General features: G+C 37.4%; 1 protein-coding gene across 9 annotated transcripts in view; it reads left to right on the top strand.

Annotated features, from left to right (window-relative positions):
- The window catches only part of CREBBP (CREB binding lysine acetyltransferase), a 94,290-nt gene that overhangs the window by 62,688 nt on the left and 12,366 nt on the right, over positions 1–19,236 (top strand). For 5 of the 9 annotated variants that reach the window (XM_083800853.1, XM_083800851.1, XM_083800856.1 and 2 more), the window contains 9 exons: positions 167–353; positions 5,288–5,406; positions 5,541–5,780; positions 6,264–6,352; positions 11,776–11,886; positions 12,574–12,630; positions 14,519–14,596; positions 15,083–15,150; positions 18,880–19,030. In XM_083800853.1, coding sequence (XP_083656979.1) covers positions 167–353; positions 5,288–5,406; positions 5,541–5,780; positions 6,264–6,352; positions 11,776–11,886; positions 12,574–12,630; positions 14,519–14,596; positions 15,083–15,150; positions 18,880–19,030 — 1,100 coding nt within the window. The remainder of the gene's footprint in view (positions 1–166; positions 354–5,287; positions 5,407–5,540; positions 5,781–6,263; positions 6,353–11,775; positions 11,887–12,573; positions 12,631–14,518; positions 14,597–15,082; positions 15,151–18,879; positions 19,031–19,236) is intronic. The other 4 variants (XM_083800855.1, XM_083800858.1, XM_083800854.1 and 1 more) reach the window with 1 other exon arrangement.

Genomic DNA, 19,236 nt, shown 5'->3' with positions numbered 1-19,236 from the left:
TGAATTGGTGAGCTAAGGGGTGAGAAGAGGGTAGTTACTGCAAAGTAACTGTCCTGAGGACAGCCATGGATGGAGAGTGCTTTGACGATCTCAAAAGCTAATATTTTGAATGACTGACGTTTGAGTCATAGATGTAATAGTACATCTTGTTGCATCCTTTCTTAAGGTGGAGGAGGATTTACAAGGATCTTCACAAACAAAAGAAGAAACAGATGGAACAGAACTGAAACAAGAGCCAATGGAAATAGAAGAAAAGAAGCCTGAAATAAAAGTAGATGTTAAGGAGGAAGAGGAAAGTGGCACTAATGGAACCACTTCACAATCCACATCACCATCTCAGCCCCGCAAAAAAAGTACGTATATGAAAACTGAGTTTTTCTTGGGTACTTTATACAAGCCTTTTGTTTTCCACACTCTCTGTTCATGCTTGGGAGGTGTGTTTATTTTTGAAAGTAGGATTCTTTTAATGTTACTTGAATCAAAAGTGACAAAAGCATCTTGTGGTCTTGATCCCATCAGTATTCTCACAGCTTCCTGGTTCTGCACAGAGGACCAAAGGTAGTAAGGCAGTGATTGCAGCATAGATTACATATGTAAATCTCTCCCTGTACATCTTGGCCAGTGCTCTTTCATGGGAGCTCAGTGTGGATACAGTGCTGTCAGTAACCAAGAAATATTCATAAGAGGCTGCATGCACAGCCTTAAAACTGAGCTTTAGCCTTTACTTCTCTGAGAATCAGGTGCTTGAGCTCTTTTCCTAAGTCTGGATTCTCCAAGACTAGACTGTTATTCTGGCCTTAAAATTTATAAAAGAAGTCCTATGTAGTTTGCTGTGTACTATTTGTTTGAAACTTTTCTCCTCAGAAATAGTTAGGTCACTAGTCTCTTAAGTTAACCTTCAGTGTTAGCACAGATTCGCATTTGAATGCGTCTATACGGTATATTTTTTCAAAAGAAAACTTGAAGGTATTACAGATCTTGAATGGACTAACAGAAGTGATTGCATGCCTTTGGTTAGTAAGAAATACGTGAATAAGATTATTAATGAAAACAGGCAAAAAGAAATCACTCCTTTTTGTGGTGCACGCTTACCTGTAGTCCAGGTCTGCAAGATACGTTTTTTGGACTCAGGCCCCAAAACTTTTATCTGTCTCGATACCTGTGTCCCTTAGCATCTTCTTTTTTGAGATGACCCTTTCTTTGTTTTGCTTTTGACCAAAGGTAAGCCTTCAACATGATATAAATGTCAAAAAACTGAAAATTATGTTCCATTTCATTTTTATCCTTTTCTTTTGAAGAAAGCTACTTGTTATTACATTAGAAGAACATTACAGGTGTATGCTTTCCAGAATGTGATGAAGAATTCAAAGATTTAGTTTGTGCAACTTGAATCTTGATCTCTTGTATATGCATTGGGTTGCATTTAATTACTAAACATAGGATTTTTATAATAAAACACAGTAAAACATTTTCCCATAGATGGTAATTTCAGCTTGTAGCACAGTGGGCCAGCCAAATGAGAGCACACTGCAGATCTAACTGGCAGAGTCTATTTCAAACAAAGTGTAACATAGGGAGTGGAAAGCTTATTAATGTTTATAAACCAGTTATGTTCCCAGTGGAAAGAATCATTGCTGCTTGTTTAGAAGTGTGCTTGCAAGTAAATCCAGGGGCGAGGTTGAAAGAGGAAGGCTCTTACAGCATTAGTCTGTGCAGAGCTATACTGTATTATTCCAGTGATTCTGTCTGGGTTACCCTGCATTTCCAACACCTCATTTAGAAACACATTTCTTGTCTTAGAAATACTGTCACTAAGTAGCCGTATAGTATAATACATGTGCAGCTTGAGCGGGTACAACTACATACACAGTTTTAAATGGAGTCATTTTCCCACCAAGTAGTTTATCCAACTTTAATAGAGCATTTGTATGAAAATGCTAAATAAGCCAAGAGGTATTCAAGAGCAAATACCATGAAGTGTGCTTAAGGGTTATATTATATCTTAAAACCACTTATGAGATTCATCTCATGTTTTTCATTGGTTTCATTTTTCATTGGTATTTGGTACTCCTGACTGCACAGGAGGGATGAGGAGTTCCTAAGGTGCATGCCAGAGCGACCTGGGCTGCAGCAGGTCTGTGCTGCAGCTGCCAGAGGGAAGTCTCCCAGCTGGAAGTGGGCATGGTGCATGCTGTAAGATCATTTAGCAAGCAGTAGATAGGCATCTTAATGTTTGAAAAGATTCACCTGGGCCTTAAAGGAGTGGTTTTGGGGGTACAAGTGGCTTCTGTTGTGGAGCTGGAATCTCATCTATTTGTACCCCACACATCCAGGTGTACTGAACACCATAGGCCTGGCTGTACTCATCAGTATTACTAGATTGTGACCTGACTGACGAAGTGGGAAATGCCGTAAGGGCTAGACAACAGCAGGCTAATAATGCTCAACTAAAGGTCTGCTCAGTTCACTTGCACCAGAATTCCAGTAGATTAGCTATTGTGGAGAATTGCAGACACCTGTTTCAGCAAGCTATCCTTCCTCTCCCTGTTTCATCCTTGTAAATGGGGGCTTGATACTCCCATGTTCCAAATTTGGGGTTCAGGTTTGGTTTCTGTGCATCTAATATAAGCAAGAAGGGAAGGTTTTTGTTTACTTGCCTGTTACCTTGCAGTCTTAAAAGAAAAAGTGCTCCTGTCTTCTCATTGTGGATGAGGCCACCTTACAGCTTGGTGGCCTTCAAAATCAGTTTTATTGTTTTTTTCCTTCTTTATAAGACATAATAATGCAAAACCTGCAAGGGCCTGGTTTGGGGGAGTCTTTTCAGGTGTATCGTTCCTATAATTTTGAAGAAGTCTTCATCTTCCTTTCAGAATTTTCTCCCTAGTAATCATAAGCAGTGTTTCCTCTGAAGAAATAAAAATTTAAAAAAGGAAAAAAAAAATAGCATTATACTCTCTTCTGGCAGATAATGCATCATCATGATGCAGGCAAAGATCCCATCTTCTTACCACCCACGCATCCAAGACAAAATTGGGATAACTGGATGCCAGCTCCTTGCAAAGATCATGCTACAGGAGGAGAACTGAGAGCATATAATTGTGGGAGAGGGGAGAACAGAAACTTTGCTGTAAAACCTGTGCATGGAGAGGTCATATGATCAAACGTTGTTATTAGTCATTTTCCTTAGAGGCAGAAAAGCTTTTTTGCTGCTAAAGATGAAGGCGTCTTTTCTTTACATTTGTAGGTGAAGTCATAAACCTAAATAACAACTGGATTTAGATTTATTTTTTTTAAGCCAGAATGAAAGTGGATTGTAAACTTTCTCAGCAATGATAATTAATTTTTAAGGAACTTGGCAGAAGTTCTGCAGAAGCTCTACTCTTTGCTTTTCAATCTAGATTCTCGATTCTCTCTATTTTGAAAGATTCTCTAGCTTAGTGCTATATTGTGATATAGGTCAGTACAGGGAAACTATTTACAGCAATGTCAAGCAGGTGGCCAGAATAGACTATTAAAAGATGCTTTTTGACTTTTAAATCTTACTTGATTAAGTACTTTGGATTATCAGGTTATAAAGTAACTGAGCCAGAGTGAGACAGTTCCAGAAGCAATACAGAATACTTTTTCTCATGAACAGAATTCTGTATTTCCTGCTGTTCTTGAATTCCATAATATAACTTTGTTTATACAATTTTGAGAGTAATGGTAGTATTCTTTTCATGGGAAAGTGCCAATATAATGGAAGAGAATTACCATTTTGTCAGGAGTGAGATAATGGCAACATCTGAACTGATCATAAAGTTGTATTTGCTGTTGTAAAGGCAAAGGTAGGCCTCTGGCTCATCTTGTTTTTAATCTGTCTGGTTTGAGTTCAGTAGTTGCAGCATAAGATCTTGATGAATCTGTAAGGCAAGCCCTTGCCGAAGCCCTTATGGCAGCTTACATAGTCTTTTGCCATGATTTGGCTGACTTGGGGATGCTGTCTTACCTCTCGTGTGCATGAGCAGCAGTCCTTTCTCCAGTTACAGGCAATGCACTCAAAATCTTACAGCTTCCCTTTGCTCTCCAAGTACTGCTTCCATCCTGGCTAACAATTTCCAGGAGCTGCAGCATCCACAAATGCTTAAAACATCGAGAACATGTTTCAGAAATCGTTTAGTTGTGTCAACTTGCTTTTTTGTCGTGCTTTATTTTTTTGTGTAATTTCAGTGAGCACAGTTGAGGCACAGCCTCCCTCTTGGAAATATAACCCTAATGAAAAAAGAGGGGAAAAAACTTATAATAGTCATAGATTTTTAACCAGAAATCATCCCCCCAAACAACTTGTATCTTACCAAAGCACCGAGTGACAAAAGCAACGATCAGCCTTAAAGGGGTCTCTGTAGCCCTATTGATTTAAGTGCTTTCATGAGAACTCCTAATTGTTCCATTTTATTGGTATTGTTCTCGTTTCAACCAGGTAGATAAATATTAGATGCCAACCTGCTCTTCTTAGTTGACTTTTTTTTCTGAATAATAAGCATTCTTCCTTATTTAAATGCTCTGTTCCTAAGGAAATAAATGTAATTACGCTGTTGAGATGTTCAAAGAGCTCTCCAAGTTATCATTATTTTTCAGAAAATGCATTGCCTTTCTTGTCCTTGTCATCCACTACTGAAAGAAACATGGCTGTTGCCATGCCACTGTTGCCAAGTGGTTGTAATGATGCATATATATCTTGGAAGTATTAACACTTTCAAAATCAATTAAGGGTCCATTAGACCAGGATTGCTTGTATACTATGGCCAGAAAATTCCTGTGCCAGCTATCGAGACACCTGGTTACCTTCTGAAGAGCTGGCTCTTTGGCCCTGTCCACTAGGGTTCCTTTGCTAGAAGAATCTTAACACAGGAACAGCAAAAGATGTCAGAAGAGAAGGAGAAGAAAATAGGGAAGGAGAAGAAAATAGGCTGTTAGTCTCATCTCTGAAGAGTTAAGCTTCATCCATGTTGAAGCAATTGATTGCTAATATGGCTCTGGATAAATTTTCCATCCTCTTGAATATTGTATCGCTGAGGTTTGCAGTTGTTCTTATCCCCTTATGCTGAGAATATCATCTAGTGTGATTTGAGTAAATGCAAAAGCTACTCAGTCTCCTGATTATAAGTTTTGCTTTTAATCACCTATGCAGATCAGGAAATCACTTGTGAGATTTCTATGTTAACATAGCTTATTTTGGGGGGTGGGGAGTCAAGTGGTTAGGATACCTGAAAGGAAACTTTCTAACCTTTCCAACTTTCCTTAACAGTTTTCAAACCCGAGGAGCTGCGCCAGGCTCTCATGCCTACCCTTGAAGCTTTGTACCGGCAGGACCCAGAGTCTCTACCTTTCAGACAGCCTGTGGATCCCCAGCTTTTAGGGATTCCAGTGAGTTGGCATTAAAACATATTAAATGTTTTAGTGTTTTGTCTTTTCTCATATAAACGTTTTATCTTTTCTGTTCAACATAGTGTGAGCAGTTGACATCCTAAAAATAAAGGATTTTGTGTGTCTGTTTGAAGGACTACTTTGACATTGTGAAGAATCCTATGGACCTTTCAACCATTAAACGTAAATTAGATACTGGGCAGTACCAAGAACCGTGGCAGTATGTGGACGATGTTTGGCTAATGTTTAACAACGCCTGGCTTTACAATCGCAAGACTTCCAGGGTCTATAAGTTTTGCACTAAACTCGCGGAGGTGTTTGAACAAGAAATTGATCCTGTTATGCAATCACTTGGCTACTGTTGTGGGCGCAAGGTAAGTATTCCAGCGATTTGCATTTTCCAAATAGCTTTGCTTGATGGATCAGATAAAACATATGCTTCAAGTACTTTTTTTAAAAATTGAAATAAGGAAATGAAAGTGCTAGTAAAAGTTTAGCTTTTTATTGGCATGCTAAGAGCTAAAAAAAAAAAAAAGTGGATAGCATCGTTCTTGCTGTTAATCTATTATTGTATTTTTCTACCTTGGAGAATACCTTTTTTGATCATAAACAATATTAAAATGCTTTGCTTCTTATGTCCGTTGCAATAAAGTAGGTGACTAGAGGGGGTCAGCTTTTTAGTTCGTATAGTTACTGTAATTCCAGTAAGAGAGCTTTACTAGTATATTTACAATAGCTTAGGAAAGTGTTATAAACATAATGTATTATGATATTCTTAAGCGTCGAGTATGCCTAATAGATACTTGATTAATATAAGTTTACATTTTAAAGCATCTTTTCTCCCCATTGTTTTGCAGTATGAGTTTTCTCCACAGACCTTGTGCTGCTATGGCAAGCAGTTGTGTACTATTCCCCGTGATGCTGCCTACTACAGTTACCAGAATAGGTAAGTCCTTGACTTCTTTTTCTTCCCTTACTCGGGAAGCAAAATCCTCTGAGTTCTCTGCACTTGTGGAGGAGGATTATTAACCTTTTCTTTTCTTCATCTGCTAAATCAGGAAAAAGTTACTTGTTTATCCTTGCATGCTGTCCTTTTGCAGGTGACCCTTTAGCTTCCTCTACTGCAGGTTGATACACGCAGCACTTAAGTGCTTGCTATTAGCTAGGCTGCACCACTGAAGTAGAAGTTCTCCGTGTTTTCCACAAAATCAGTAGCAGGCCTTACAGGAGGGAGAAGGACAGAACTGCAGAAAGGCACTGAGAGATATATGTTGCCTTGTTCTGGGAGAACTACAAAAACATGCAGTTTTATTTCCAAATTACTGACAAAATTTGCAAAGCAAACAGTATGGTAATAAATTTTAAGACTCACATTGTCTTCCCAGTTAGTATTTAATTCTTTTTAAACTAGCTTTGACTTAGCATTGGAAACTTCCCAGATTCCATGAAAAGCTAGGAAAATAATACTCTGTATTAAATTTTTATTAATACTAGGATTTGATGTTAGTATTATTATTAAACAACTTAGTATTTTGATATTTTCCGTTTAATACTTAAATCAACAGTTCTATAATGGATAACAAAGCAAACTTAGAACTTAGCTTTGTTCTTGGGTTTGGTCCCTTAGGGTGTTTTTTTCCCTCCAAAAAAATTACAAAACATGAACAGGCTAAAAAACTTCCTTTTCCCTGTTTAAAACAAAGTTATGAATTTCTTTGCAGAGGCCTGACAGTCTATCAGTCTTACAACTTCGAAGTGCCACAGCAGGCTGTTGTCTAACTGAGGTTGTGGAATGAATCTAGACAGTCAATGCTTGCATTTAGTCTCTCTTAAAATGATCCCTACATCACAAAACACATTGTAAGGTGGCACAAGATTGTTGTATACCACATAGCCAAAGCAGTTCAGATATGGGAGATGAAAACATGTTGGGTCTGAGGTGGCTTTTGTGAGGCAGATAGTATTGTTATGAAGGAATGTAAATTCACAGGCTCTCATAGAGGTTTTATACAGCTGCTGTGAACTCTCAAAAAAAAAATAAAGTCAGCCTGAAGAGAAATAAAGAAATAAAATGCATTTAAATGAATAGTACTTCAGTAGCCACTGTGATCCTTAAATACCAATTCTGTGTGGTAGAATTTCAAATACTTTTAATATTATGCATCCAGATAGTACTGTATGTGAAAAGAATAGCGACTTCAAAAATAATTGAAGAAGGGGTCATTTTTCTTTGTTATACCTCTCCTGTTTAAGTTAGTAGTAAGTCATTTGGATTGCTCAGTGGAAGGCGATGTTGGTTGCTGGCACGAAGTACAGGGTTGATGGGGCAGTAGGTTCCTCTGGACTTGGTGGCGTGCTATTTCAATTTCCTACCTGTAAAGTCCAGTCTAAAAAGGTAGTTACAAAAGGTGGAAAAGAGGCACTCGGAAAGGGAGGTGATCTGCCTCAGTGTCAATAGGCCAGCAACAGAACTGAACTAGACATAGATTTCTGTTCATCCAGGTACACTGAGAAAGGATTGGGGGCTTTTGGATTTTTTTTCTGACTTGGTTTTATTTTGCTTTTATTTTTTTTTGAGGTTTTTATTTCAGGCCAATTAAATCTTGACTGATGAATGTTTTTTGTAGCGTGTTTGTTTTAACAAGATATTTCTGAAGATCAGTCATCACATTTTAAGTGTACGTTTAGCTTATCAGATCAGAGACCCTTCATTCAACAGCTGTATTGCTATAAAACAGTCAAATTAACTGTTTCCTATAACAACAATTTTCAGATCTTAATTTTCTCTTAAAATACTAAATCAGTGGAAAAAAAACAAACTGTGGCTCCAGCTGATCTTTACTTGGTCAAATGTTCTGTAATTGGAAGATGTCAACATTGGATTTACTTGAAGTCCAATGTATTTCGTAAACAAATTACAACTAAGAATATTTAGGCACCATTGAATAAATGAACTCCAGCACTGCAGTTCTGTGATTAAAAATTAATTATTTGGAATAGAACTATTTGGCTTCCATATGTTACAGAGAAGCTTAGGTTAAAATAAGTGTTCAGAAAATATGCTTTTTGTGTCGATATCCATTTGAAAAAAGTGATTGGTGTTTCACATCAGTGCTAGCATTCAATTCCTAATTTAGAATTTCCTTCAAGTACACTTCAGTTACAGTTGGAAATTCACGTGTTAATGTAGAAACTAAGCCTTTTCTGGACTTTGATATTGAACCATAATTTTATTCTTCTCTGATAAACGGGAATCAGTCACGTGAACAGTCTGCATTTGAAAAGCTTTTCATTTTTCATGTGTTGCAATAAGTACATTCCTCGGATTTTCTGACTGTTACAACTAAAATATTGTACGTTTCCTAAAGTTTTTGTTGAATATTTGTAGTGGCATGCAAAAATCAACGAATTTCAAGCAGGTCTCCATTTCTGAGGGTCCATGTTCATAATAACTTACAGTTACTATTTCACCTTGGTTATTTTATGGACAGAAATTCATGATCTTCAGGTGATTCATTTTCACTGTATTTCAACTTTCATTTCTTCATTTTAATACCATATATGAAGGCTTGACTCTTGCTAGCGTTAGGCTTCAGTTCTGCAGCACGTAAAAATCCCGTGCTCCGCTTCGATCCCCAGATTGCTGGGGAACCAAAGCGCTGGTCTCCTGTGAGACCGAGCTTCCCGCAGCTGCAGCGTGAAGCAAGGGTGAACAATCGGGACCAGTGGAGCTAGTTAGATTTGTGTGGTGTGTCCTAAATCCAATATTGAAAGCAGCCTCGCTGCTCAGCTTCAGGGGGGTGCTTTGAAAGCCCATAAATGGTTCTGAAAATGGATCAGAATTAACTATTTCTGGGATTGCTTAAATGTAACAGCATTTATAGAAGCCTTGATCAGGGATTTTTTTCTTTACATGCACCCCTTTTGTTTGGGTCCTCGTGCGTTTCAGTCCTTCCCAATTTGACTCCTAAAATAAGCAACCTTGTTAATAAGGAAATAATCAGTGGGGATTAGTGTTTGTGGGTGTTTGTTTCTTGTTTTTAAATTGAAAAAAAATTTAAAGGAGGGGATGACTTAAAAAGAAAAGTGGACAACGTGTAAAAAACGATACAAACTGTCACCTTATTATGGCTCTAAAAAAAAATACTAGAAGATACTGTATTGTTTCAGAGTATGGGCTGAGGAGCAAGTGAAGTCAGTGTAAATGAGATGTGAAGTGTCACTACCCACTCCCAAAATGCTCTTCTGTAATATTGCTCTGTAATAGTTGTGAAATATTTATCACTCCCAGTGATTACAAAATAATGGAATAAATCTTTTCTCCTGGCCTCATTCTGTTGCATTAGCAGCTCCAAAAGCCTTGGTTTTGCTTGAGAGGATGATGTGTTTAATCCTAGTTGAGCTGACCCAGAGAAGACAAGTCACTTGCGGTAGGCTGGCAAGCAGGGAGCAGACATTTTAGCTCACATGGTTGCTATCAAAGTTGCAGCTGCCCTGCTGGTAAGATTATTACATGGATATGTCAGTATGGGCTATATTAACTAGAATAAAATACACCTTTTTCCTCTTTGTGTCGCTGCACGCCCAATCCCACAGCAGAAGCAGCATTCAGTGTGCTGCTGCATTTAAGTGGTTCTTGGCTGGCGGAGTAGCTCTTGAAGCCTGAGCCAGCTGGCAGAGTTTGCAGAAGTTTTAAGGCTCTTGTAAATTATGCTATGGTAACACAGACCTGGCTCCAGTTTGGGGAAGATGCAGATCACTCTTAGGAACTTCTTTCCTCGATTCTTCGGGCACTGCTGAAGGACCCAGTCCCACTTGCTTGCATTGTGTTTTACAAGCATTTTAAAAATGTCTGGTGGTGACCTCATGGCCAGTGCGTGTCGCAGGAAGAAATCCTGATCCGTAAATTTCAATAGAGGCCTATAAATGGCTTCTGTTGTCTCACAGTCTTGGAGATCTGTCACCTGGCTTCCAGTAGTTTAAGTGTCTGAGTATGTGTTTTAAGGGGCAAGCTGCCATATTAATCTCCATCCCTTAAGTTGTTGGTTCATTGTGACACTGAGTCTTGTTTGATGCCTTTTATACTTACCATTCTTACAGTTCTAGCGTTTGAGTACTAAAACTGCATCTACTGTGCTGCCATTGCTGCTTATACTCTCTCACTCCTGATCCTCCATAAAGCTCCTTTATTTTGATGATCCTTTGTGGCCTTCCTGCATTTTACAGCTGTGGCCTCTCTTTGTTACCTTTGTTCATGTGTGAATTCATATCCTTTCCAAACATTTAGCCTCTTTTTTTTAATGACCCTGACGACTTTGGTTCCAGTTCATCTGAAATAAAACAAACAAACAAACAATGCCAAAAAAAATTCTGTGTAATTTAGATTTTTTTTCAAATGCAGATTGTATTTTTGTAGAGTTTCATTCCAATTTACTCAGCTCTGCTTGTTAAATTGCAATATTGGTTTTGCTGAGTATAACTTGGATTGGCTGTTGGTCTGGGGACCAAAAATTCTGTCTTGTATTCAATTTGTAAAGCTTAATTGCACATCCTTAACGTATTTGATAAATATATTGTATGTATGTACAATATTTAATGTTGTTCACATATATACATATATTGTATTTATATAGATAAATGGCTGGAAACTCTGACCCATAATTGCATTTCTGTTAAATGTTTGTCTAGAGTATGGATTTGGTTTCATTTATATTAAATAATATAAGCTGAGCAATTGGTCACATTTGATCTTATAGTCAAATAACTTTTGATTTAATATTTTTATAGATTTTTTCAATACCAAGTGTTTCTGCTTTTATAGTTTTTACTGACAACCAGTAAATGCTTTCAGCATATTTTCTAATCGCTTAAATCTGTAAAAGTGTGTTCTTAAAGCTCTTTGACAGGCTATTTTTTTAACCAAAGGAAACTTGATCAGACTAGAGCCTGGAATCAAAGAGCATTTTTTCCCTAAGTGATGCAAATCAAATCCAAATTCTTAAATTTGAAGTCTGTATCTACGTAGCGCTTGGTAGCTACTTCATTTATCCTCCCCAAATTTTGAATCTGACGCTCGACTATTTGTTAGTAATGATGGCCGAAATGTATAAAATGAGACCGAATGCTAATCTGTGCTTTGCCTTGGCTTTCTGCTCTGTGTTGTCTTGGTGTTTGCGTCCTACCTCTTACGTCTGTGCTGTTTGTTCCCTTCCCTGTTCTCTAATCCTGCCCTTCCCTCCCCTCTGTTCCTTCTCATTGTCCACACTGACCCATCAATCAACCAACAACGCCCCCCCTTTCGTCGTGGTGATCTGCCCTGCTCTGGTTGGTGGCTCCGTGCTTGGGTGGCTGTATATTGTGCTGGACCAGTTCACCCAAATATGGCCTTCTTGCTGACAGGTATCACTTCTGTGAGAAGTGTTTCACTGAAATCCAGGGGGAGAATGTCACCCTGGGTGATGACCCTTCCCAGCCTCAAACGTAAGTCGGTTCCTTTCTCTTTCACATTTCGTTTTTAGAAGGAGGGGGGCAATGTGTAGTCCTGATGCAAACATGTGGTGTGGATGGGGGAAATGCTGGCTTTCTTACTAACGAGAGATTTTTGCAGTAACAAGTAACAGTCGTTACTGTGCGAAGTCTGTGCAGCAGTGTCTGGTTACGCTGCTCACTGAAATAACGTGGTCGGGGCGGGGGGAGAAGGAAGCTGTGTCAATAAATGTCACTAATCCCTTATCTTTTCAAATGAAAGACTTCTGCTAATCCTGATGTCTCGCCTTTTGAAGCACAGCTTTTGTTTATGAAACCAATGGCTTGTCTTTAACCTGGCCAGAGAATAAGATGCCCTAAGATTTATGAGGAACACAAGCTGCTTTGGAAGGTGGCTGCTTTACTGACAATAGCTTCCCTTGTTCTTTGTGATTTAAAATTTATGTATATACTTGGCTATTTATTATTTTGTTTTTAATTTACCACAGAAAATTAAATTGGAAAAATATTTTCTGTAGCTTAAAATAAAACAAACTGAATTACTTTCTCAGAATAGAAAATGCCGATGTGCTTTCTTCAGATTCGGTTTGCTTATTTGCTGCAGTTCAGAATAGCATGATAATGTCTCAGCCTCTGATATAAAGGTACTACTGAGTTTTCATATTAACTCTTTGTCTCTAGAACCATCTCTAAAGATCAGTTTGAGAAGAAGAAAAATGACACACTAGATCCTGAGCCGTAAGTAACCGTGCCATTCTTTTTAAGATAGTCTCATGACTTTTACTTGTTCTTTAGCCAGCACTTCAGAAATTAGACAGCGAATAAAGTCATCCTATTTCCTTCATTTCTGCCTAAACACAGTAAAATCTCTAGAGTTCATAGCACAACATGCAAACTTGATGTCCACCATTGATAATCCAAGACAAAAACGTGAGCCCCTTTTAGTGGCTGTTTCTGTTTTACTGAAATAAAAGCCTAGTGTTTGAGTGCTATGTTCTTCCCCTGAATATTTGGGTACCTACAATTGCTAAGAGGGAGGGGGATTAGAAATAAATCTAGCTGCAGATTTACTTCTTAAATGTGAACTTTTCTAATGGCTGCTGCTGCTGAAAGGGAGCTCATGTTCTCTGCTGCGTGGTTCTGCCACACTGCTTTGCGCCACTCTGGTGCACTTAGGTGAGCTAATTCAGCCTGTTGGGTGCCTGTCATACAGTGGAAAACTAATCCAGGACAAAAAAAAAAAAAACTGGGTGGGGAAATTCCATTCCTGCTGGGGTAGTGATCCGAAATGGCTCAGTAAAGGTGCAGAAAGCACCAAAACTGCATCGCTGTGGGTGGGACAGAAGAGCAAGATCTCTTCTGGTGGTGACCTGCTGCCTTGTAACCCCCTCATGTAACTTACTGCTCCTATAACCCGGCTACATGAGATGCTGAATGCTGAGGAATAGGATGCAGTTAATCACAGGACCTTTCTAAATTAAATAAGGGAGACACATTGAAAGAATTTAAGATTGTGCTAAGAAAAAAAAAAAAAAGGTTGGCAGGTGTTTTAAGTAACTTTCAAATAAAGCCAAGAGTATAAAAGAGTAATTTCTAAGGCGCGTTCTGCAAGGCACTGCACAACCTACCTAAAAATGGCCCTCCATTGTACCGAGCATTTCATACCAAGCCGCAAGCATGGTGGGTATGCACCTGGGAATTCAGCATTTTTCTCTTCCAATTTAGCTAGACTTCTAAAAACACGTTTTTCTCTTCACCTGAGTGCTCAGCCACTGAAAGGCATCCTCCTTACTTGAGTCTGTTACCCATGGGAAGTTCAGTGAAAGTCACGTGGGATATTCCTGTAGTAGCATTGTGGTACTCTTCCTGTTGTCCTTAACGAGCTTCTGCAAGATTTGATCTTACTGCTGTTCTGTTCTCTGGCAGTTTGATATGTAACACATTTTAATCCCTTTTCTCATCTTTGCAGATGCTAGATAGAGCTCCTTTGTCAGCCTTTTAAAGATGGGCTGCTGAGCTAGACCATTGCATTTGATTCCATAAACAGTGTTGCGGTCTTAAAAGAGAATTTTATTTTTGACATATGTTTAAAAAAGAAAAAAAAACCACAGTGTTGCAGAGCTATGCAGGCGAAGACAAGTTAATACATGTTTTCTTGGCACAGTTATTCATGAATGACTAGTTTTTACATTTACAGTAAGTTGAGCAACCATTTAGTCAGCTTGTGGTTGTTGCAACAATTGAAAATTAAATCTGTGAAGGTATCGTTAAGCAGAATTCTGTGGAGCTGGGAAAACTCAAAGCTCCACTTAGAAACAGATAGAAATGATTCAGGAAGTTCTGCACAAAAACAAATTTCACATTTTTAACTAATAAATTTAGTACATTTTACAAGTCTTTATATATAGATGTATAGATGATATATATATATAGATATAGATGTATATCCTATTTGCACATGGGATAATTAGATGCATATCTGAAGCTGTTTAGTGAGTACTGTATTTAACTGGTGTATAAATTGGATCTGCCAAAGTTGATTCAGTTCATAGCAGAGGGTTAGACAATTCTGGAAAATTACCTGCCTAACAACGAAAGTGATTGGCTGTTATTTTTTTCTTCTCAGGTTTGTTGACTGCAAAGAGTGTGGTCGGAAGATGCACCAGATTTGTGTATTACATTATGATATTATTTGGCCTTCAGGGTAAGATGGTTGTTAGCTTTTTAACCCCTGTATAATAAGAGAGATGTTTATATAATTAAGATTTTCTGCATTTGCTTTTTAATATTCATTAGTGTCTTTTAGGAGTTGAGTATAGATGGACAAAGCATTTCTAAATTTTTTTTTGCATTTGTGGTCTCATTTCACTATGTTCAGGTGAAAACATACGAAACAAACTTGTTCATATACTCATGTTTCTGTGGTTTCTTTCTAAAAATTGAACAATGGAAGCTGATTGGAGGTAGGTATGTGTACTAACAAACGCAGTTCTATCTGCTTAGTAGAACTCAACCAGTTCAGAAGGGCTTTAAGTCCCTCAAAAACGAAAAGGTGTAAGCTGTTCAAATCCAGAGAAAAATACGTTGTACCTTGACAGTTAATATTATGTGTTCAAACTTTGACCTTAAGGTAGCCAGTAGCAAGGCTTTATTTATTTATAAGTTTTTGGCACTTTTTTTTCCTCTGTAGGTTTGTTTGTGACAATTGTCTGAAGAAAACTGGTAGAACACGTAAAGAAAACAAATTCAGTGCTAAAAGTAAGTTTGATGTTTCCATTTGTGTGTTCAATTTTTATTTTCTCCCTGACATCGCTAATTTCTTCTTTTGCAGTTTTTTAATGTTAGCTTTTTGATTGAGACTTTCTGTTGTCATGGTAGACAGTATGAGAACAGTTGCAAAATGGGGAGTAGCGTCACCCAAGGCTTCAGTAGCTGTTAGTATTTTATAGACCTACTCTTCATGAGTTCAGTCAGCTTTAATGCTGCCTGATATCTTTAGCATCTATGTACCTATTTTCCCTGAGACTTTAAAAAAAAAAAAAAGAGGGAAAAAAAAGAAAAAAGAAAGGAAAGGAACGGAAAGGAAAAAGGAAACAAAAGGAACAGAAGAAACATTAGACTGCATGTACACGTTTCCATGTGTTATTGAAACTGAAGTAAATTAGTGTCACATCTAGGCCCTTCAAAAACTATGTAGTAACAAGTTGCACTGCATTTCAGACATACTGTGGTGGTGCCAAACACTAATGTGATTCTAGAGTTTTTCTTGCTTCTAGAGTGGACTATGGTATAAGAACTGTCAGATGGAATAAGTAGCCAGTAGCATAGTATGTGTAGGTTTGGAAGTAACTGTTGTTGTAACCTTGTTGAAATGTTTACTGAAGCATGCCAAAAACTTCTAGGATCAAGTAGTCTCCATCTTAATAATCCTCATACAGGCGTTCTTTGCACAGAGCTAACATCAGAGAGAATAATCTGAGAACCTTTATGCACTGTAGAGGACAAAAGCAAAAAAAAAAAAAAAGCAGAGGGGCTATTATGGGAAACACAGTGTCAACAGTATAGAATAGAAAAATAGTTTAGAAACAGAGTGATTCAGATGTACTTTGAAGAAATCCAAACAAACTTCAATGGCTAGAACATGCAGGTGTACTTGATCTCTCCCTTGTTCTTCGATCCTTTGAAATTCTGGGCGTTACCTCATCATACTATGTTTGTGAACCTGAATCTTCTCCATTTTAATAAAGGAGTGGTTTTGCATTAAAGATTTTCATATGATCATATGTGGTTGATCGTATTTCCAGCATAGTAAGAGATTTGAAGTGGGATAACTAGGAGGCATTGATTTCCCTTTCCTTCTCATTGCCTATCCTGTTTTCTTTTTCCCATAATGATTTGAGTCCTGCTGCCAGCCATAGCCTACTGGTGGGCTCAGCTATTGAGATCAGTTTTGTTTAACAGTGCTGTAATAGAAACACAAGAACTGGGAAGGAAAGCTTCCTCTTGTTGTCAAAACCTTGGTCTTACTATGGACATAAAAACAAATACGAGTGGTGAATGTTTAAAACATTAACATGTTTCCTTTCCCCTCTTCTCACTCCCCATAATAACCCTTACTGAGTTATCATCAGTATTTCTACACTCTCAAACATGTCATCACTCCTAATGATCAAGAAAGCACATCCCTCAGCTGAAAGCTATTGCTCAGCTGTTCTGGTGACATTCATAATGCATATTAAGTAAAACCAGTTATCTTAACCACATTGCAAGTAAATTGCATAAAGCTGATAGCAGACTAAATACAACCTGTAAATGAGTGTACAGCTGAGGTTTGCTGTGAAATTCCTATCTGTTGAAGAATTTTTCATACTAAGAAAATATATAAATATTGTTTGACTAGTAGCTAATGCAGAAAATGCTTCAAAGCCTAAAGATATCCTGACAAATAAGTCACCCAAAGCAACATCCTGACAAAAAATGACAGTAAGCCGGAAGTCTGACTTTCTTCCTGTCTGTCTTATTACTCATCCAGTAACCAATATTTGCCATTGCTACTACAACAAAACTTCTGTACTTAGGCTGAAAACCTTACTACATTGTTATCGGTTTGGATACCGTTCTTCAGATTTGAACTACAGTTTTGATACTCATAGAGTCATAGAATATCCTGATTTGGAAGGGACCCATAAGGATCATCGAGTCCATCCATTCAGTCCAAGTCCTGAGCTTTTATTGGAAGTACATGTGTTAGATGTGTCCAAGAAACAAAATATAGTTGCTTTTTAAAAGAATTTGAAAGTTCTAATATATCAAAATATGTGGCTTTTAGATCCATTCCTTACAGTGCATGTAATCTTAATGCTCCTTTTTTTATCTATCTTACTTGGCCCTTTTCTTAATTTTTCGAGTCTTTTTGCATTGCAGCATAACGGAGAAGCAGATATCGTTTGGTTGCTTAGCATTAGAAAGATGGTAAAATGAAAATACACTAAGACTGTAGATTTAACTAAAAGAGCTTTCTAAAAATGTACCAACTCATTAGCAGAAATTGAGCTGTTTCTATTTTTTCTTGTTTGTCTTGAAAGAAATCAAAACTAAATGATTTCTTCAGAAAATATCTGAAAATTCTTTAAAATCAATCACCTTCCGTTATATATGGAAATCCCAATATCTTTAGCTGGTACTGTGTTGGAATATGTAAAGGAAATAAGTATCTTTATACTTTAACCTTCTTTCAAATTATTTTATTGATTGCCATCAGTGTTGTGTCACTGATGTTATAACCAAAGAATCTCACTGGACAAGGGGAAAGACTAAAAGATGTAAAATAAGATTGTTGTGTTTGACAATTTGTATAAACTGATTGCAAAATAAGCATTCAAGTATGTAGAAAGTAAGATCTTCCTTTGAGGTATACGTGGCTCCATTCCCAGTGTCAGTGCCTAAAATAATTTTTATCAAAGATTTTTTTATTGCAGCATTCTATATGCAAGCTCAGTAGTCAGGAAGAAGAACCAACAGTGTTGTGTCAGTAGCCAGATAACAACTGAAAAATGAGTCAACAGAGAGCTGAAGATCAAATGCATGTTAGTAAAATGAATATCTGTAGATTGAACCATTCTTTTAGCCAAAAGTAGTAGGTGGGCCATAGAAAGTAGAAATATTAGTGGTAAAATAAATACAAACAGTAAGATAAAAAAAAAAGTGGTTATTAATCTTCAAGTCAAAGCAGTGAGCTATTTTTATTTTCTTAATTCAAAACAATCTCATCTTAATTTCTGTAATTTGTTGTGGATTTATTTGAAAACTTTCTGTAGTAGTACAAGAGCAGCTATGCACACAAAAGCTAATTGTAAATGTAAAGACTTAAAGAAGGGATCTGGACAATATGGGGACTTGAACTTTTAAAGACCTCTATCACTGTGCAAGAACTATTTAAACTTTATGTGCAGATTACTGTAACTGTTCCATCTAAAAGCTCTCGAAAAGAAAAGAAAAAGCAATGAAATCTCCATTGAAGTCAAAAGGCTTTTCATTTCTGTTGATTTGCTTTGCTTGAAAAGGTGTGGCATTGAGCCAGATCTATAAAGTGATGTAATCTCTGTCAAACAGCCAAATAGTGTGTTTGTTAGGAGAAAACATTTGCCGTGTTCATAAAATAAGCCTGCAAATTTAAAAATGCTACGTAAAGCCTTCTTTGTTAGTTCACTTACTAAGTAATTTTTCCACTGTAGTGGTTTCAGTTTCCACGTAACGGTATGAATGCTTATGCTCTGGTTAAAAACACAGGTTGCTTTGCTGTTTTAATTTTGGCTGTAAAAAGAAAAAACATCGTAATTTTCATATGAAGGTAAAACAAAGGAAGAAAGTATAGTTATGCAGAGAAGTGAGCTGAGACACCATACAAACATGATAACTGACCCTGAAATGAAGTGGTTTCACCGGTATTAACACTTGTGTTGTCATGTTCTCCCCCTTCAATTCCAGGGCTACAGACTACTCGTTTAGGAAATCATTTGGAAGATAGAGTAAACAAGTTTTTGCGGCGACAGAATCATCCTGAAGCTGGAGAGGTTTTTGTCCGAGTTGTAGCAAGTTCAGATAAGACCGTAGAGGTTAAACCAGGAATGAAATCCAGGTTAGTAATATTAATTGCAATAAACACGATCTTGATATTTTATTATGATGCCTTCCTGCACACATATGGCAAAACTGTGCCAATTTACACCTGAATTCCTTTGCAGAAATTTGAAACTTAGGCATGAATAAGCAGGTTATGAAAGGTAAGAAAAAGTAGTACAAAGAAAATGATCTTGGAGGAGGTTGACAGCTTTATTTGGACTG

This window comes from Anser anser (genome assembly GCF_964211835.1).
Source record: "Anser anser genome assembly, chromosome: 15".
NCBI lineage: Eukaryota > Metazoa > Chordata > Aves > Anseriformes > Anatidae > Anser > Anser anser.
Note: the sequence above shows the minus strand (reverse complement) of the source record. Positions and strands in the feature narration are given on the sequence as shown.